The sequence below is a fragment of the Anguilla anguilla genome, chromosome 1 (assembly GCF_013347855.1).
Source record: "Anguilla anguilla isolate fAngAng1 chromosome 1, fAngAng1.pri, whole genome shotgun sequence".
Classification (NCBI taxonomy): Eukaryota; Metazoa; Chordata; class Actinopteri; order Anguilliformes; family Anguillidae; genus Anguilla; species Anguilla anguilla.
The window spans coordinates 32,555,467-32,577,665 of NC_049201.1; the positions used below are offsets into that span (position 1 = coordinate 32,555,467).

General features: G+C 38.2%; 1 protein-coding gene across 4 annotated transcripts in view; it reads right to left on the reverse strand.

The window, feature by feature from the left end:
* LOC118225613 (syntaxin-binding protein 5-like) overlaps positions 1 to 22,199 on the reverse strand; it is a 119,292-nt gene that overhangs the window by 44,231 nt on the left and 52,862 nt on the right. For all 4 annotated transcript variants that reach the window (XM_035414254.1, XM_035414265.1, XM_035414243.1 and 1 more), the window contains 4 exons: positions 16,253 to 16,336; positions 12,692 to 12,815; positions 7,295 to 7,373; positions 5,236 to 5,390 (listed from right to left, as the gene is read on the reverse strand). In XM_035414254.1, the coding sequence (XP_035270145.1) occupies positions 5,236 to 5,390; positions 7,295 to 7,373; positions 12,692 to 12,815; positions 16,253 to 16,336 (442 nt within the window). The remainder of the gene's footprint in view (positions 1 to 5,235; positions 5,391 to 7,294; positions 7,374 to 12,691; positions 12,816 to 16,252; positions 16,337 to 22,199) is intronic.

The window sequence follows — 22,199 nt, forward strand, 5'->3', positions numbered from 1 at the left end:
TTTTTAGATAAAAAAATGTAAAAGATGATATTAAATTAAATATATATATTCGCACCATCTTTAAGTGTGTGAAATCAAAATAGCTCCACACCTTGCTTTTACTCCTTTCTTTTCCAGCCATCTATAAAAAATTAATTTAAAAAAATCCGTTTTCCAGTATCAAACATGTATTTTTATGAATATTATTATTGTTGTTGTTATTAATTTGTTATTATTATTTCTTAGTATCTATTCTCAGTAAATTAATTATATTTTCTTATTTTCTTCCTACTACATGATCTCAAAGAGTAAGACTTTATCTAGCGGAGCTAATGAGTGAATCAAGTGTAACGTTAGATGAAATTAAATTGACTGGATGAAATACGTGAAAAAAACTACAATGCGCTTTCGTGCAGGTTACCCACGCTAACAGTTGGTTGATTCACTTCTCCAACAGCAATCCTTCTCTCATGTCATCATGACAAAGCTAGATAACATGGCTTAAAATGATGCACGTTAGAAGTGTTTTATCGGCGTTTTTACTGTCTGGTTAGCTTGCTACGATGACGCGTGACTAGATGACACACTCGCTTGCAATAACGCGTTGGCTACACAGCATCATATAGTAGCTAATATCATTATCTCAGATAAAAAAAACAAATGTGTGATGCATTCAATCACCATTTTATTTTGGCTGGTTATTTATTTGAGAATACAGCAATGTCCTCTGGAAATGTAGATCCTACGCTACTTATGTGCTCACTGCCACTTCATAAAGGCTTGCTAGCCAGCTAGCTTGCTAAAGTGAACCAAATATGTTAGCTAGCTCGCTCACTTGATAATGAGGATCGATAAACATAGTGGTCGTATAAACGCATTTAATTAATAACTTTCACTAAATATACATACCTTTATTGCGGCAATCGAATCTGTGCAGACAAGTCTTGCAGTGGAGAATATCGGATGAGGCACGAGTGACAAACGTCTTATTACAGAAGTAGCGCGTCAGCTGCTGCAGTTCACACTTTTAGATTATTAGATTATTATCCCTCTACTGGATAATTCTAGTAAATAGCAATTACAATGTTCGAACAGACAAGTACAGATAAATAATCAATGTTTTTTTTGTTTATTATACTTATTTAAAATACGGGACACATCGGCTGCATAACTTCCGATCCCAATGTCGTCAAAAAAGTCAAATAATGTCCGATATATCGGCCAAACCAATATATCGGTCGGGCTCTAAATATCATAGTGCTTAGCTCTGCTTCCATAAACATAAGGCCTATTTAATATGTAAATTAATATTAAAGTCCCTGTCTGCAACCACATTCCCACACCTCACCAAATCAGGTTGACACATTCTCCCTCAACCAAGGCCGCCTCCCTCATAGAACTGCTTAAAAATGAGTCTTTTCTTTTATCTAGTTAGCTAAAGTTAGAGATAAAGGAAGCGTCAGGAGGAAGAAAGAAGCTCCTGGGTGCTTAACATCTATTGGAGTGGCCATTCTGGTGTGGAAAATCTGAGTTTGCCATCTAGGGAATTAGAATTTAGCATCTGGGCCCGGTGTTGTGTGGTGTTTGGGGTGAGCAGGATCTGACGTTTTTGTCTTACAGCCCAACTGGCTTTTTGGAATATTCAGCTGTCTTTTGGTTTTTGGACTTTGATCTTAGTTTTTCTGGGACTATTTTGATTTGGTATTTTGTGATTGTAACTTGCCCATGTATATCACATATGCTATTCTTCTTAAGGCAGTTGAACCTCATCTTTAGATTAGACGTGAATATTTGTTGCAATTTAATAAATTCCTTCATTTAAATCTGATTTTGAGGTGTACTTTGATAAAGGTTGATCTGACAGATTGTTCAGCCTATCAAAGAATACAGCGAATGAATTAATTATTGATATCTTTGATAACAATTAACAAATTTAATTTACTAAATTTGTTTTACGTTGGATAAGTGAGGGTGATGAACTTGTTGTGTTGATGAACTTGTGTTCGGTATTCAGACTGGCGGATGTCAAATGAGGGTGTTAACTGGTTAAAACTATTAATTCAGAAAATTAAACATATTTCACTTAGTCCTCACTTCCCCGACAAGTGAAAACAGTGATACCACAGCAGAGGGCATGTTCAATGAAGGAGTTATTTCCATTTTATATCAGTGAGTATCTAAAACATTCAAATACATTTATTCTTATTCAGTATCTTATAAGTAAGGAGAAGGCCTAATTTTGAATAATAAATGTAGCATGGGGTGGGATGTGTTTGACAGGTTGATGGTGGTGGAGTATTTAATGAAAACTTCAATCAATGGATCTCAACCAATGTATTAGTAAACAAGATGGCTAATGTAGTTATTTTCTAAAATCTTACAGTCCTACTGCTGCCAGAGGTGGCAAGGGGAGAGCAAGGAGAGGGTGGTAGAGAGGGGGGAGAGGGAGCGGGACAATGACAGGCTGGGGGAAAGAAAGCTAATTTCCACAAACATCTTAAACTAGCATGTAGTACACAATATACACCTCTAAACACCCATAATATCATTTGCTTACTCAGTACCCTTTTTAAGTCTCCAAGTAGCCGTTTTTGGAAACCCACTTAGACATAGCTCAGAAAAACAATGCAGAATGCACATTTGAACCAGAATTTGTCCAGTGTTGTAGCTGTGGGTCCATTGCATTTCTAAACCCACAAGGAACACCCACAAGCATCTGTATCCATAAAAAAAAATAATAATCTTTTAGGTGTGAAAAAAAACTCCACTTCTAGTGTGTTTGAGCTTCTGTGGCTTTAACTCGGAAATATTCAGAGTAGGCTAATTATTATTATTGAACTCCCTTTCAGAAGAGATCAGCATTTTTCCTGCAGTCAAAAGAGTACAAAAATAGTAACCATTTTATTGGAGTATGTCATTTTCAGGCTGGTGTTAAAAAGAAGAGGGTGATACAGAAGGGGTTAAAGCCCAATGGCCATGAAAATACACAGCGGTGTCAAAAAATTGTCTAAAATTTTTGCCTTTATCGGTAACACATACAAGGTGCAGCTTGATAACCCTTATACCATTTTAAAGCATAGACGTCTAATTCCTTTGCACAATTCAGTATCACTCCATGTCTGAGGAAAAAAAAAAAAGTTTTAAAACTATTTAAATTGGAGTGTGTCTATTACTTTCATATTGCCATATTTGGTGACTGTTTTATAAAAGCAATAGCTCACTTCAAGCCGTGATTAACTCATTATAAAGGGACACCTTTTGTTACCCTCCCCTTTTCAGTGTCCAATTTCGCAATTGATGGCAACGTTGAATCACGGTTGTAGTTACTGACTTCATTTAGGAATGCCAACCACACCCCAAAATACGCAATAGTCCCTTATTTTGACAGTAGAATAGGCGTTCTGTATTTAAGTCATGGCTACGGGACGCATTTTCATCCGTATCTTTGTAAACGATTGCATTTAATATTAACCGCTGTTTTGACTCAAATTCAATAGTTAGCTAGCTAGCTAGCCAGCCCGGGATAACAAGCATGCCATGAGACCAAAAACCTAGAATTTTAATATAGGCTAGCTGACAAAACTGACAAGTGACGGTGAACCTAAAGCTAGCTGGCATTCAAACCCGGTTTCAGAGGGTCTTGGAGAAACACTATGTCTACACTGCGAGACTGCAACGTTTTAAAAAGCAAGACAGGGCTCCGCTTTGCGTCGGGCCGAACAACGCCCCTTAGCTGTGATATAATAAACATATACCATGGCCTGTCGTGAGCTATTGCTTAAATAAATACACAAGATGCAATTAAGCAACTAACATCCTATCATGCCCTATGGCATGTATAAAAATGCTAAGCAGGCCCCGGTGACCTCAATTTTGGATCAAGATGGCAAGAGGAAAAGATCTAAGTGACTTCGAAAGAGGGTTCAGGCTTGAATGCTTGACCCCTACAGTGAGGAGGTCCTGTGGCTCTAATATGCTGTGGGGGGCATTTTCCTGGCATGTACTGAGTCCACTTGTCCCTTAAGAGGGAAGGGTGACTTCAAATCAATACAAAGTTATTCTGAGTGATCACCTTTATCCTATGATAAAACATTTCTATCTTCTAGGATGACAATGCCCTCATCCACAGGGCATGAGGGGTCACTGAATGGTTTGATGAGTATGAAAATGATGTGAATCACATGCTATGGCCTTCACACTCACCAGATCTCAACCCAATTGAACACCTATGGAAGATTTTGGACTGATGTGTTTGACAGTGCTCTCCACCACCATCATCAAAACATTAAATGAGGGAATATCTTTTTGGAAGAATGGCGTTCCATCCCTCCAGTAGAGTTCCAGAGAGTTGTATAATCGATGCCAAGGTGCACTGAAGCTGTTCTGGCGGCTTGTGGTGGCCCAACACCTTATTAAGACACTTGATGTTGGTTTTTCCTTCAAGGTTTTGAGGTTTCATGCACAGAAAAGGACACCTTTTGACTAAAATAAAGGTAGTTTGTTTGGTTTCAGAGGGTACCACCCTTGATAGAATTAGCTTCTGGAAGTGGAAGAAGGCTGGGAAAAAAGATATTCACAATGGAAGTTCCAAATTGGACAGGACTGGTGCCATTTGGAGAAGTTTTGGGGACACTTGGGCCCACCTTTGGTAAAACACATCAAAGTTTACTGCTTTGTTCAGTTGTCTCCAAGCTTTTTTCCTTGTGTCTCACCACATTTTTGTGGCCACTTAAAGACCAGAACTCTACATTCCAAATGTACCTAAATAAATGTACCTGACAACGCATCAAGTTGACAATGGCAGTAAAGCCGGACTGACCACAGTCACACAAAGTCACCTTCTAAGTCCTATTCTAAGCCATGAAAAACCCTGGAAATGATCTTCAGAAGTAATTTCTTGCCAGCTCTGACTAAGTCAATTGTACTTTAAGTACCTGACACAGATGTGGTCTCAGTTGGAGCAGAAATACATGAAAGCAGAATTTGTAATACACATTACAAGAACTGTAATGTATATTACACATTTTTCATACTGTAAACAATTGGAAATAACTGAGGTTTAAATTCAATGCACTGCTCAAGGGCAATACAGCAGTACCCTGCGTGGGAGTAGAACATGAAACCTTCTGCTGCATAACTCCACACTGCTCATTAAATCTATTAATTACCTTCAGTGAGCAGGCGCCATTACCTAGAGCGACTTAGACTGCAGAAAAATCTACACACGGAGAAGCAGTGGTGGTCAAAAGCACTCACCGCTTGGATACGGAGTCTCACAGAGAGTCAGGAATTCAACAATAGGGTAGTCCATCTCTAGAACAGCAGTGCTTTTCCCATGCATTACTGTCAGACATGCCCTCCCCCCTACTGTGTCGTAGGAGAGTCCTCCAGACAGAATTATGAATGGGTCCCTGTGTGGTATACAAAAAACAGGGGCCTGTGAGACCTGCAGCAAAACCTTATTCTCCTTGGGCTGATGCGGGACAAAAGATCAGTTGGTAGAATCAGTGACTTTCTACCATTATACAGCCTAAAGAAGAGTAGTACATTTGTCTCTCTACAGCAGGGCAGGAGATCATCTCCTTCAGAGAAGGTGTTCAGAAGAAAAGTTAAGCAAAGGTGTAATAAATTCAATTATCTGCTTTTCATGAAAGGATGGCCTACAATTGAGGCCAAAGGTTTACATACACCTAGGCTAATGATATTCAAACTCACTTTTTCACAACTCCACACATTTCATGTTACCATACCTTCCTTGTGTCAAAGTCAATTAGGGTATATACTTTATTCCCATAAGAGGTCATCTCAAAATAATACCTAAGAGACAGATTTATTTAAGCTTTTATGTACTATATCAGATTTTCAGTGGGTCAAAAGTTTTACATACACTTTGTTAGTGGCATTGCCTTTACATTGCTTAACTTGAATAAAACGCTTGGGCTATGGGATTCAGGTCAGGGCTTTGTGATGGCCACTTTCATTTTTTGTCTTTAAGCCATTTTGTTACAACTTTGGAAGACCCAGTTGCAACCAAGTTCTAACTTTCTAGCTGATGTCTTGAGGTGTTGCTTCAGTATTTCTAGATAACCCTCTTTCCTTAAGATGCCATCTATTTTCTGAAATGTACCAGTCCCCTTTCCAGCCACACACCCCAACAACATGATACTGCCACCGCCATGCTTCACAGTTAGGACGGTGTTCTTCGGATTAAAAGCCTCACCCTTTTTTCTCCATACATAGCGCCGATCATTATGGCCAAACAATTCAATTTTTGTTTCAGCTGACCAGAGAACACTCCTCTAAAAGGCAAGGTCTTTGTCCTGGTGATCACCTGCAAACTCAATTCTGGCTTTTTTATGCTGGTCTTGGAGTAGCGGCTTCTTCCTTGCGTGACAGCCTTTCAGGCTATGGCGATATAGGATTCTCTTAATGGTGTATGTAGATACTTTGGTACCTGATGTCTCCAACTTCTTCACCAGTTCCTTTGTTGTTGTCTTGGGGTTCAGTTCAGTCCTTTCGGACCAAAGTTTGTTCCTGAACGATGCAGTGTCTGTGTGGTCCCAAGATTTTTATATTTGCATACAATTGTTTGTACAGATGCTCATGGTACCTTCAGTTGTTTGGAAATTTCACATAAGGAGGAACCGGACTTGTGGAGGATTTTCTAATGGTATCAAGGCCAAAAAGGCAGTGGCTCTAAAGGTAGGCCCTTCAATACAGCCACAGGAGCCAATGAACTCCCAATGAACTCCTAATTATGATAATTGGCTAATCAGAAGCTTCTAAAAAGTCATTATATCAATTTCTGGAATCTTCCAGACTGTTTAAAGAGACAGTCAATTTGGTGTATGTAAACTTTTGACCCACTGGAATTCTGACATAGTGAATTAAAGGTGAAATAGATCGGTCTCTAATCGATTGTTTTAAAATTACCTCTAATGTGAACAAAGTAGATGCCCTAATTGGCTTCCCAAAATAAATGTGTGGTAACATGAAATGAGCAGAGTTGTGAAAAAATGAGTTTGAATATCTTTATCTTTGAGTATCTCTAGGTGTATGTAAACGTTTAGCCTCTGTATATAAACACAAGCAGGCCCATGATCCAACAGATCCAACTATTTCTCTAATTGGTTTAAGCAGAATAAACAGAACCCAATATTTATGTTTAACACTGTAGTCAATCTAACTGAAAACCATTAATCAGAAATGAGAAGCTATCCCACTGAAACATTTTCTAATATTTGCTGTATATTTAGCCAAATATATTTTGGAGTTTTATATTTTAATATGAGATCACTGAAGGTGGTAACCGCACCCGGTTCTGGTAGTTTTGTATTCTACTTTCAGGATGGGTTTGCAGGGCTCTGGCTTCTTCCCATCCTTTGGTTGTTTACCTGAAACAGAAATAATTTGCAAAAATGTTCAGACAGGCTAGTCCACACCTTCTCCATCACTGTAGAAAGATAATTACATGTTACACATATTTAAGAACAGTCAAGTTGAGTCATTCTAGCAGATAGTGTGTATACAGTGTATTTACACATCATGAATTACCCCTCAGTGGCAGAGGATATTGTCACAATGTGAAATGATTTTAAGTATTAGAGGAAAAGAAAAACTGACTGTGTGGGTCTCTGACAATGTGACCAACATAATTAAGACCTATGACTAAATTCCTCTGGTTTGTGTCAAAAAGGCAGAATTCACAAAACCAATAACAAACTTGAGTGGTTGATGAATACATGATAAACATTGACACAACCAGTTCACAGTACAGACAGAACAATAAACCATCAATATATTACAACAATCAGAAAATTAGAAAAGCCTGCAGAATATTACAACTCAGATCAACTGAAAAAGAAAATAGTTTTATCAACAAGCTCAAATATTTCTGAAGGCCGTCTGGATTTTTGACTCAGGATTGTTAACTTCAAAATTACAAACAGAAAGAAAAATCCCAAATGTCTTGGTACTATTTGTTTTGGTCAGTTATTACCAATTCTGTTGATGCTGAGTGAAGTGCATCTTCTAATGGATAGGTTTTCACACATGAATGAAAGAAGAGATAACAGACAAACTAATAATGATCATTTAAAAACTACAAAATTTAGAATGGACAGGTTGCACCAGCTAGATGTAAAAAAGGTGGTCTTAACTTTTAAGTTGGTCGTAGCTACGTCCAGTGTTGTGCTCAATATTTACACCTGTTGCACCATCTAAAAATAAGATGGCAATGTGCGTTCATGCCGATACATTCTATCATGCAAACTTTGCTAGGCAGTGTGTGTTGCTGGGCTAAAATACTACTACTGCTTGATTTGTTAACATTAATCATATCCTATAAAAGTATTCTGAAAAGCACCATTGGCATAAAAGCTAGAGCTACTGGCAAATGCAATGCCGAAGACAGCGCACCGTACTGGTCAGAGACGTACTCCAATTGAGGTGAGAGCTTGTGAATTAATTCAAACAGCTCATCCCTGCCGAACCAAATGTGTTTAATCAACTTACTAGCCCCTTATATATGCAGAAAATTTGTTCGGTCTCACAATATTCTCTCGCGTCTGAAAGCACGCTGGTTTGGCAACCTACAGACGAGACGCACCATATTCAGAGGTTCTTGTTTTTAGTTTTGTAAAGAGCGTTACCTTGGAAAATAATCCGAAATTTTCACGTATGCCTACCCCGTATTAGCATAGAATTTATGCCCTAGCGTAGCGCTACACCCAGTTGTTGCACCTGATGTATTTTTTACGTTGAACCTTGTGCACATTCTACGTCGGACATAACCATAATCCCAGGTGTACGTCCAGCTGGTGCAACCGGCCCCCGGCCTTCTTCTTTTTAGTTAAATGTATGACATTCACAGTTGCTCCAGTTTTTATTTTTGTGCCTCAGCTAGTTTTATTCTTCATCTAACAATATTTTTAACACTGTAGAGTAGAGGTCTATATCAGGCTAGAAATGAGGCCCAAGCCTGCCTAAGCCAGACATATTTATGGCCAGACCTGAACCAGCCCAGCAAGCTTTTGCCAAATTTTAATCCCAAACCTGAAAGAGCCTGATTGCTGGAATAACATGGAAATTTGCCAGTAAAGGTGCCTGCAAATGCAGAATGGGGGAGCAACAGTTCTACCAGCTGTTGACAATTGACAACAATGGCGCAAAGCTTCTAGTTTCTGTAGTGTAACGTTATGCTCAACTTGCAAATTAAAACAGCTGTACTTCTGCTGTCCCACTTATTTTTAATGGTTTTTAGCCCTCCAGGCTTGTTTTCCTGTGAATTTATTATCCATCCATCCATCCATTATCTATGCCCTCTTATTCTAATCAAGGTCACAATGAGTGCTGGAGCCTGTTGAGTTTATTATATATATATACACTCACCAGCCATTTCATTAGGTCACCTATTCAACTGCAAACTGCACCCGTGAACGCAAATATTTCATCAGCCAATCACGTGGCAGCAACTCAATGCATTTCGGCATGCAGACATGGTCAAGACGATCTGCTGAATTTCAAACCAAGCATCAGAATGGGGAAGAAAGGTAATTTAAGTGACTTTGAACGTGGCATGGTTGTTGGTGCCAGACGGGCTGGTTTGAGTATTTCAGAAACTGCTGATCTACTGGGATTTTCACGCACAACCATCTCCAGGGTTTACAGAGAATGGTCCGAAAAAGAGAAAATATCCAGTGAGTGGCAGTTCTCTGGGAGAAAATGCCTTGTTGATGGCAGAGGTCAGAGGAGAATGGACAGACTGGTTCGAGCTGATAGAAAGGCAACAGAAACTCAAATAACCACAACTCGTTACAACTGAGGTATACAGAAGAGCATCTCTGAACGCACACCACATCAAACCTTGAAGCAGGTGGGCTACAGCAGCAGAAGATCACACTGGGTGCCACTCCTGTCACCTAATGAAGTGGCCGGTGAGTGTATATATACATATATTATTATTCTCCTAAAATGTACACAATTTCCTGCAAGATGGTACATGCCAGAGACTTTAAACTTGGCAGCAAAGTTCATCTTTACAGAAGGTAGCCACATATGTAATAACCACATTGTAGCACTCAAATTTTTCACCCCCTTCAAATGCCATAGCTCCCACACCCTTTGTCCAAGTCATGTAAAACTTTTTACATAGTTAACTTTTTGCTAATTAGCATATTATGTGAAACAGTGTTTCCCTAAGGCTTCTTTGTTTCTTAACCAATTTTAAAGGTACTTGTAGAATATGTTTAGGTTGAATTTGAGATTGGGCCACAAACAAAAATGGCCTTGTCTCAGTCAATTTTCATCAGATCTTGGCAGACATGTTTCCAATCGTACATTAAAGCAGACTGCAAAATATGATATAAATTTGTCAATAGGGGACACTACATATACCAAAAAACAGTTTCTCAGTAATGGACGGACAGATTATCATGAAATTGAAGTCTTGATCCATGTACAAGTTCAAAACAAAAGTTTAATCATGACTCACAAATGTGGGTGTAGCTTATTACATAATAATTTAATCACCATAGACATCCATTTTATTTATATTGCAACCTCTAAATACAGCAGAAACTCAATTTAACTGCAAAAATGCTCAGTACTGCATGCTTATCAAAGATACCAGACCTCATAACAAGCAAGTATGTAGTTTGAGTTATAAAATACATATACAGTTGAGGCCAAAAGTTTACATACACCTAGACTAAAGATATTCAAACTCAATTTTTCATAACTCCACACATTTCATGTTACCATACATTTCCTGTGTTAAGTTAATTAGGGAATCTACTTTATTTCCATAAGAGCTAATTTCAAAATAATAGCTAAGAGACAGATTTATTTCAGCTTATATGTACTCTATCAGATTTTCAGTGGGTCAAAAGTTTACATACACTTTTGTTAGTATTTGGTGGCATTGCCTTTGAATTGCTTAACTTGAATTAACCGCTTGGGGTAGCCTTCCACAACCTTCTCATAATACTTTGTCGGATTTTTTGCCCATTCCTCCTGACAGAACTGCTGTAACTCAGTCAGGTTTGTGGGCCTCCTTGCTCGGACACGCTTTTTCAGATCAGTCCACAAATCTTCTATGGGATTCAGGTCAGGGCTTTGTGATGGCCACTCCAATACTTTCTGTAACAAGTTCTCCACTCCCCACAAACCACACAATCCGTCGTTCTTAAACGCACCAAAGCTTCATTGTGCGCTGGATAACAAAACCCGAAAACCCAAACAAAACAAAACACAACACACACGATAGGGGCGGGGATTAGATGGCACGTCGCTCCCGCGTGCATCTCTCATTCCAGCGCCCTGGTCTCACGGCAGGCACAGCACATAAACAATTAGCAATCAGTTGTCATCGCACACACCTGTGGTTGCAGTGCCAGCTAACCGCTCCCTCTCCGCCTGCAGATGGCGCCCTAACCACACCATCCCTCCACACTTTCACTTTGTTGTCTTTAAGCCATGTTGTTACAACTTTGGAGGTATGCCTTGTCTTGCTAGAAGACTCAGTTGCGACCAAGTTTTAACTTCCTAGCTGATGTCTTGAGGTGCTGCTTCAGTATTTCTAGATAATCCTTCTTCCTCAAGATGCCATCTATTTTCTGAAGTGCACCAGTCTCCCCCACAACAAGGTGCTGCCACCCCCATGCTTCACAGTTGGGATGGTGTTCTTCGGATTAAAAGCCTCACCCTCCATACATAGCGCCAATCATTATGGCCAAACAGTTCAATATTTGTTTCATCTGACCAGGGAACACTCCTCCAAAAGGCTAGGTCTTCGTCCTGGTGATCACCTGCAAACTTCATTCTGGCTTTTTTATGCCGGTCTTGGAGTAGGGGCTTCTTCCTTGCACGACAGCCTTTCAGGTCATGGCGATGTAAGATTCTCTTAATGGTGGATGTAGATACTTTGGTACCTGATGCCTCCAACTTCTTCACCTGTTCCTTTGTTGTTGTCTTGGGGTTCAGTTGAACCTTTCAGACCAAAGTTCATACAGCCCTGGGAGTTAATTTGTCCCTCCTTCTTGAACGATGCAGTGTCTGTGTTGAGATTGTTATATTTGCATACAATTGTTTGTACAGATGCTTGTGGTAACTTCAGTTGTTTGGAAATTGCTCATCCCATGTCCCTAACTGACTTGCCAAAAGAAATGTATGGTAACATGAAATGTGCAGAGTTGTGAAAAACTGAGTTTGAATATCTTTAGCCTAGGTGTATGAGAACTATTGGCCTCAATTGTAAGTCAGTGGGCTGCATTCACTCACATTGATTTCTGGGTCACGCGAGGACCAAGGAAACAAGGACAGGTAAAATAAGCTATTTGAATGCACTCTAGGAGTGCATAAGTGTACATGCAGGTTTTCATTGCAACTGCAATTGTAATCCCCAAATTTTAACAAGCCATTATTTGTTCTTATTTAGGCTCTTCAAGTTTAGAACCACTAAGTCTTTTCACTGAGCCGGAAGCAGATGCAGTCACTGATGATAAGGTAAATGAACACCTTTAATTATTATTATTATTTATTATATCGTAGCTACAGTCAATCATACTGCCAATATGTTCACATATCTTGATATACGATATTATCGGATATTGTGACAACTTTAGTGGAAGTAGGATCGTCACAAAAAATCTGCTACATATTTCATAGCACCAAAATATAACAATAGCCTTTGATGATGTGGAGGGCAACTCACCATGTGGGGTGATAATCTGCGCAGGCCTGGTGGGGGATCTCACATTCCACATGGTCAGGGTTCCGTCCGAGTGGCTGCAGAAGAACTGCTTCCCCTCGTGGTGCCAGGCTAATGAGTGGATTGCCTATCAGAAGAGTAGGAGAGCTCTACAACTCAAGAGAGATTCTGCTCCCCGAGAGGACTGTCAAACCCAGAGTTTGCTCTTAAAAATTTATAAATTAAAAATTAGGGATGTCCCGATCAAGTTTTTTTGCCCCTGATCCCGATCCAAGTCATTTAATATTGAGTATCTGCCGATACCGAGTACCAATCCGATACTTGTATTTTCCTAGATAATACAGCTTCACAGTGCAAACTTCAAGCACGTTAAAGTTATTAAAATCAATCTCCAATGTATATGCTTGACAATTGAATAGCTCTGCAATGCAATGAAAAAAATTGTCTGCATCCAAGCTGTTATCACAATTCTACTTCGTGCAGAATTGTATTTCATTTGTTAAAACTAGAACACTCAAAATCAATAATATAATCACAATTCCACTTCGAAGTGGTGTAATAGCTTAACTTTACATTCACAGTCACAACAAATAAAAATCACAATTCCACTTAGTGCAGCATTAAAATGAACAACAGAAATTTCAATTCCACTTAAAAGTGGTGTAACAGCTTAACTTGAATATTCACATAAACAAAGTGATGAGTTAAATTATTCTATAATCTTTTGGGCCTTGTCGCTGTCTCGAGGAAATTTCTCTCTCCTTAAAAGTATCCCCCAGTGTTTGTTGCTTCGGTGCAGCCTTTGCCTGAGTTACCTGAGTGAACTCACTGTATTCCGTTGAGTGTTTATTTTTTAGGTGCTGTATCATATTGGTAGTATTGAACGCAGCTCTGTTACTACTGCCTCGCGAAATGCTCGCATTGCAGACATTACAAGTAGATGTTGGACTACTTTCGTGTTCCAATTTAAAATATTTCCACACTGCAGACATTTTAGCCGCAGGTATGCCAGAGTACGCTACTGCGTCCTGCCACAAATTGTGCTGCGTCCTGCCACAAATTGTGCTCTCCGTTTAAGACACCTGCGTGACAGCTGACGTAAAACAAAGGATCAGGCTTAGGTTTGTGCTCAATATAGCCGATACCGATCAGTTAAAAAAATGCCTTGATCGGCCCTGATACCGATCTTTGAGATCGGATCGGGACATCCCTATTAAAAATCGTTTTTTTTTTTTTCAGATTTGCCTATCCGAGTCTCTCAAGTGACAATGTAGGGTTCAAACCGGCTATTAATTCTTTGATTTAATCAACCTTGGGGGGGCTTGTCTGGCAGATGAGAGCACTCATTTGTAAAAAGAACCTAAACCAGAACTTAACCTGTCCTGTGGATAACCACTGAAATGAAAGGCATCCCCTTAACCATCCCCTGAACCCCCAAATAATCTGCCATACGTCTACCATAAACAACGATACATATTTTAACCATTAAACTGCCAAAAGTGTTGTAAACTGGCTGTCCCCAAAGCAAGTCTTCATTATTCAGTCACCAACAGCAGGGGTATTGTCTATAGCTGGTATAAATGTGTGACAGGCCCCTAGCACATAGGGATTTCAGCTGAAAATAAGGTCTGTGATTAACATAAGCTTAAGAGAGCTTCACGTTTTATTCAACGAGTTAAATTATACTGATTAATATCTCAAACATGAATTTTGAAGTTGTCATGTACTTTTAAAAAGTAAGTTTCTAACAAGTTGCTAACTTGAAACTACAACAACGGTCACATTCTGCAAACCACCAATAAAGTGTCATACTGTCCCTCACACAACCTATGCAGGGAATAATGTAAACCATTCATTCAATCCATGTCCTCTTTCTCCAACATTAGCAATTGAGGGAATGTTGTATCACATCAGTAGTCTAAGACTGCAAGAATCACACTGTTGCTTTCGGTATGTTCCATAGGCACCAATTCATCTGTGTGATTGCAGCAGAACCGCAGCACCACTGGTGGCAATGGTTGCCCTTACTCTTGTTCTACAATGACTAAAGTAGCTGCATGCCAGGGATATTCCCATGTAATACAGTTTACCTATTAATGCATGTAATAAATGCTCCAACAATATCAGGGTACCAGACTCAGCTCTAAGAGGCAAGTTAAGTGGTTTTAAGAGCTTCATTACAGACATGTAATATTTTTCCTAAATGTGTGAATAGTAGTGATGGGTAATAATTAAAAAGTAGACTCACAGAAAGCGTTATATAAGCAATCATATATAATGTTATAGTGAATTTACTGCCACTTGATGAATCTATTTCACTAAATGCTGAATGTTTACTTTTAATAGCCTATACATCTCATTGTACGCCATTTCACCCCATGCCAGGTCTCTGTTGGAATTCAAGCTAGAGGAGACTCCAGCTGTGGTATAAATAAAGTGCTTTAGGGGATTAAAGTATTTCTAGGCTCACATAGTCAGTCTTGGTATGGACTCCTTGATCCTAACTTATGATTGGCTAGTAAATGGAATCTTTACATAAAAATTATGGTGATTAAATGAATCTCATAGGCTGGAACAACAGTTCTTGTCTGTAAATAGTATATAATATCATGTATAGGACTTATATTTTTTGAAGACTTTACTTGCACCTCTTCCCGACCGGTCGTATTATTAAATTATAAAAAGGTGCTCCTGACTCTGTCATTTGTTATCTTTATCTTCAACACCGTCATTTTTGTTAAGAAATTCCTACAGTAGTGATTGCTTCTCTTCAGGGTTTTCAGCTCCAGAGCAAGGTCAGCATGGCACGACTGGTCTTGCTATATTGTACTTGATAGTTCCTAAGAATTATTTCTATTATTTGATAGAAAGGCTTTAATTCCACATCATTTAAACTTGAAAGCTATTTAATTTTCGCTAACTAATGGTAGACCTATTTACCAATCCATCATACGTATGTTCTACAACCACTGGGAGTGTCACTACAATTAGGAGGGAGCTGACGGGAGGGAAAGCACTGCACCGAGCACCAGTGTTAGCTTTTTAGTAAAGCCACATTGTTTTTGTAGATAGTCGGTGAAGTCCTCCTTGCGAAAATGGGCACTACAAATATTAACTGCCGGACTTATTGCAGTGCCCGTAGGCATCCAGAGAAGCCCTAATGCTTAGGCATTTCCAACTTCGCAAGAGCATTGTTTACATATTACAAGTAGAAAGGATTTCATCGGTCATAGAATTTTAGTGACATACATTGTACCCAATTAACCCTGCCCACTGAAAACCTGCCATTTAGCAAAGGGGAGAAGCAAGCCAATCACCAAAAGCCAAAGCTTTTATACATTTTATAAGCAAGCTATTATATATTTGTTTCGTTTTTTTTGCAATGATCATTTAAAAATATTTCTGGGTCATTTGTGAATGCAAAAAAAATATTAAAACAACACATCTTCAAAAAATTCACAGATTTCTGTTTCCTGGACCTTTAAATACTTTTCAATAAATCTTCAATGAAATACATAGGCTAAATGATGGATGTTTTCAGGAATGATAGACATTTTTTTTTACCTCTTCGTAGCTGTAGCGGTAATCAGCTTTCTTTGATTTCAGGTCCCACAAGACCACCATCCCACACTCAAATCCAATCATAAGCTGGAAAAAGAACAAAAATATAACCAATGCAACATAGGAAAAAACTCTCTCTTTGATGGCAAGTTGTACATTTATTTCACATTTAAAGCTGGATGACAGCAATTTATACATACTTAAACATATATGCTACATGAAATAGACTAGTTAACCCCTTCCTGCACATGCCAAATCTGGCCAAACCTCACCTATTAAGGGGGTGGTTCTATTTAAGGCTTTATAACTCCTTTAAGACTTAATAACAAGACACCAGTACCATTTGCACAATACTAACTTAGATTAGACTATATTTATAATTTTGATTAAAAAAATAAAATGGCACAAATGCAATTATCTCGGTGAAAATGACAAAAATGAAGTTGCTCTCCTTTAGTTCAAGAAAATATGAAACAAGTTAAACTACACATGTCCTAGATCAGAAACTCTTTTACCTCAAGTGTGCAAAATCCAAGGGTGAAATGAGGAACTACTGAAGATCTATGAAGCAAAAAGTAAGCAGTGTACTCGACATCCCTCTGAATCTATCCAAAATGTCATGTATTGCAGTAATTCTTAATAACTTAATCATATAGGCTATTTCACAACAACTCCATTGTTTGGACTCATGGAACTCACCTATGCATTCTCTTCAACTGGGAACTACAATCTTTTCATCAGTATATTGGTCTATGACATCTAGGGGTCCAAAAACCTATCCAAACCTCTCCTTTTTGTCCATTATAAAGCATATAAATCTGCCCCTTATGATGGTAAATATTGGTAACACACAAATGTATGCTTTTTTGTACACTACAGTATGCAAACCTTTGTTGCATGGGGGTGGGAATAACATTTAAAACAATAAATACATTTTACTATTGTTAGTATTTATAATCACTCCAAGGGAGTTTAGCACATATCAGCACACGGAGTATTTTTCATGCCCTAATTAACAAGTATAGCCCATGGATATAATAATACCCCACAATATGTACTATAAGATTACAATAACTAATATTGCACCAAGATAAAAATTTGGGCCATGTTAGCCACTATCATCTGCAGGAATCAACTGCCATCCAATGAAAACTCTGAAAAATCACTGTTATAGCTATTTTTTTTTAGCATTCAGTTTTCTGTAATTGTGTCATTGGTCATCAAAAAATGCACTGCTTCCCTATTGGCCATTTTGAAGGTGTGGGTGCGCTTAGTCAGTGCTGCTCCTTTACATTATCGCCAAACCACGACACTTCTTCACACATGCGGTACAGACATGGTTAAGTGAACTGCAAAACCTGTTTGTAGCTAGCTGCTCTCAGCAATCAAATTAAAACTGTTAATACCTTTGATTCTTGTTCATTCTTTTCTCTGGTTCTAGTTATATTAGTAGTCTTGTATAGATTCACAGTTGAGTTTGCACGTTTTGCAAGCTGCATGTTTCTTTTAAGTTGCCAGCTCACTTGGTGGCCATTGGTTCAGTGATTAGCTAGCTAGCTAGCCAGCATTTTTGTATAGTCGTTTCCGTGGATAATATCGCATTTATAATTGTTATTTTCTGTTAAAAACACTTAATTCATATTCAGGGAGATAGCCAACTACTCGCAAGTTAGATGACACGTGTAGCCGTTTACTAATACCATTGCACGTCACAACGGGTACAACAGCTGTTTTAGAATGCCATTGCATCGCTTTTGCAGCCCTGATCAAAATCGGCGTGACAGTACCAAATGAGACATTTGTTTAGTGTTACAGAGTTTAATTATGTTTTTCTTTTTCACGGGGTGATGGCCCCGGACCCCCCTACAAAAATTGGATGCTGCAATTGTATTCCTTTTACCCCCCCCCCCCATCTCAAAATTAAACTACACCCTTGTTTACATACCCTATTTAGGAAAAGCGACATTTTTGTTGTTGCCCACCCAAATAATCCAAATGCCCATCCAAAGATGACATCCTAGTAACACCTCTGCTCTCAGTCATTATAAACTTCACATGAAACAAGCTATACATAGTTGGAAAGCTTAAACTGTCCTGTACAGGATAAAGGAGTAGTAAATCAAACCAGAATGAACTGAAAAGAGTTACTAAATTGAGTACTAAATTGTAAGATGCATTTGGTGTTTGCGTGTGCCAAAACACACAAAACCCCACTTGCCTACCCCCGCTTTCTATTTGTGCGTTTATTTCTCAAAAGGATCAAGACAATAAATGACTATTAAATCTTGAAAGGGACACCTTTAGTCACAGATATTGAATAGAATGACATGGAATAATTTAAAAAACATTCCTCTAGCTTTTTCAATATTCACTGACCAGCATTTTCCACCACTGCATTGGCATATCTTTGGGCTATTGTTGGCTTTACCTTGTTGCTGTGACACAAATTTTTGGTGGTAAAGACTGTTTTGAACTCCCAGGTAAACTATTGTTCAGTGTGTCATACATGGGGGGTACAGTTGCAGATGAAACTGAAGGGGGGGGGTGCTTTTTAAAGGGACGAACTACACTACACCTATACTAGTTTGGCTGCAGGAGCATTGAATGTTCAGCAATCTCAGGATGTCGGCATCCTGGCCACTAAGGGGCTTGCACAAAGGGATTAAAACATGCCAGTGTGAATTCTGTCAGGCACAGTGACATCACAAGACTGAGCTTTGTGCAATGTGCATTGCTCATACCTACATACTGGCACATCCATCCATCCATCCATCTATCTATCTATCTATCTAGGGTAGTCACATTGAGATTGACATCTATTTTGCAAGTGATCCCTGGAGCCTACAGTACATGTTTTCGTACTGTGGAACCTCCTTGCAAGGCACAAGTGCAAACCACTGCACCCCTATGCCACCCAAGATATGGCAAATATAGGATTAAGCAATACAATTATGCATTTTATTCATATATACGTGTATACTTATCAGAATTAGCACTCTAAATTAGCAGACAAATTACTATTCTGGCTAATTAATAATCTGTGAACTGTAGGCAGGGGTGTTTAATCATATGCAACATAATCTTTCATTTTTAGACTTATTTAGATAAAAAAAAACAATCTTAAAGATTTAATAAACAAATATCCTGTAGCAGGGCTTGGTCTGGGAGAGGAATCAGGGCAATCTGGTACCACGCCTGTGCAAGTAGGCACACACAGCTGGGTTTCATGATCAGTTCAAGAGTTTACAAGTGTGTTCTTTACTCAGTAGGTGTCTGAGATTGGAGACTGTGACAGACAAATAAAAGTAAAGCTGAACAGCTTTCTTTTGGTTTTGGTGCATCTTTTACTTTGTTTTAGTTTTTTTTTGTTTTTGTAACCAGAATTCCATGAGGATAAGTGGTTGCATTTATTTACTTAATTTATCCCCCTGAAAACAAGCATCTTCTGGTTATGTTGCATCTTCTTGTTGTCCAGTTTCCTGTCCCTCCCTATTTTTTCTTCATTTGGCTCTATACTCCAAAATGTTTTGATTTTTAATAAAACTATTTATATTTGGTTAAAACATACATTCTCAGCTTTCATTCAAGGGTATTTTTATAGACTTTATTTATAAAGTAAGGCCTGGTAGAGGATGACCAGGGAAGATACTCAACACCAAGTAATGTCTATGGGACACAGGTCTAATACTTGAGAAACATGTTTCATAAATAAACGTTATTAGAATAAATACCACTTCATGCCATACTTATGACTAAATACCACTTCATGCCATACTAATGACAAAGATAATGGCTTGGGAGGTGAAAGTGAAAGTGCACGTTCTGGGGATAGGAATGTTTATTTCCATGAAGGATGACTGCAATTGACAGTCAAGTGAAACTGAAACCGACAAATTCACCCTATTCTAATAGGCAATGTGTTGTTTTTACAGTTTGTGTAATGACATACAAACGCTTCTATGTATAAATTCCACTAATATATTGACTGTTACTGCATAACTATAGGAACACAACCATTGTTAGGCTGTTTGTCATCACCTTCAGTAGCTTGTAGACTAATAATTCAGTTCATGGCAAAAAAAATATAATTAGTCTGAATGAATGAATCATTGCTTTTATATAGCACTTCCGAACGCTCAATGTGCTTTACAGAGATGAGTGGGAACTTACCTCACCCACCACCAATGTGTAGCACCCACTTGGGTGATGCACAGCAGCCATTTCACACCAGAATGCTCACCACACATTAGCTAACTTTTTTTTTGCCAATTAAATCAAGGGATGATTAGGTGGCATGTTCGAGAGAGCCAGGTTGGGAATTTAGCCAGGACCCCGGGGAACCTCCTACTCTTTGCGACAAATGTCATGAGGTCTTTAATGACCACAGTGAGTCAGCACCTCGGTTTAACATCTCATCCGAAAGACGGAACATAGTAGTAGTTGTATCCACAGTTATTTATAAAGGTCTTTATTTTTGTTTAATCTCATAGTTATACAGTACTGTGCAAAAGTCTTAGGCACCCTAGATTTTAAAATATAATATATAGTATATATTTGGTCTTAGATGTTTATTTTTTGTTTTCTGCATTAGTGTGTCAGTAGCAAAGAGCATTTTCCAAAAAATGAAATTTTACAGATACATTTTTGTATTTTGTTAAATAAAGTAATATTTTAAGTAATAGACTACTTTTCAGATAAAAAAAACTTGTTCAAGGGTCTCTGGGATTACCTGGAGAGCCAGAAGCAAGCAAAACAGCCAACATCTGCAGAAGAACTGTGGCAAGTTCTCCAAAATGCTTGGAACAACCTACCAGCCGATTTTCTTATAAAACTGCAGGACAGTGTACCTGAGAGAATTGATGCAGTTTTAAAGGCGAAGGGTGGTCACACCAAACATTGATTTTATTTAGTTTTTAACTATTTACTGCTCTTTATATTATTTTTTCGATATTTATAACCTTTCATTTCATTATTTTTGAAAGCATCTTAACTGTACAGCATTTTTTTACAGGTGCCTAAGACTTTTCCACAGTACTGTATATAATGTATTTTTATTTTTATTTTATAATTAATTATTTAAAAAAATTATTATTTATTGTTTGAATTGGTTCCAGTGTCATCAAAATAAAACAGTTTTATTTAACCATTTCAATTCTCAGAGCATATTTCTGCCAGTTACTCTTTTTTAGTTACTGATATTTTTATCCATTACTACTGACATTGCTCCATGAAGTGGTTACTCCATGCAATCTATTCTTGCAATGTAAGATGATATGTTGAGATGACACTCTTGGTTTTGTAGATATACTCAAGCCAACACAGTAAGAGGAAAAGATTTTTCAGTAAGCGGAAAAGATTTTTGTCCTCTTAAAATAGGGCCTACCAACTAATCCATATCATATCCAGGCATAAACTTGATATTTCCAGATAGGGATGAGTCTTGTGAAAAAAATGATGGGTTGCAAAAGGGGTTATCTATTGAGTAAGCCTGTTTAATATGAAAAAAAAACTGAGGGTAGTAAAAAAACATCAAACATCAAAATCACCATAGGGCTCAAAGAGTTAAAGAGGTGTAGCAATATCTCTTTAGTTAAAAAAACACAATTTCTGCAACTCACTGTGGTCTATATAAATAGTCCTGTATGCATTAATTGGCTTTAGCCTTTAACGCTGAATAATGCATATAACCCCCTAAACCCCCATGAAATCCAGGGCTTTTTGTAAGAATATCCCCTGTCTGAAACCCCATTATCTCCAGATTATATACAGAACAGACATGATTTAAAGCTTGAAATAAAGAAGACATTTGTAACAAAATGACAAAATCCCCTGATCCTATGAGAGTCTTACTCCATACACACACAGGAAAGAATTCCAAAATCATTTTGTATTTTCTTTATTCTTCAGTGATTATATGTACTTCTGATACTGGTATGAAACCATATTTCTT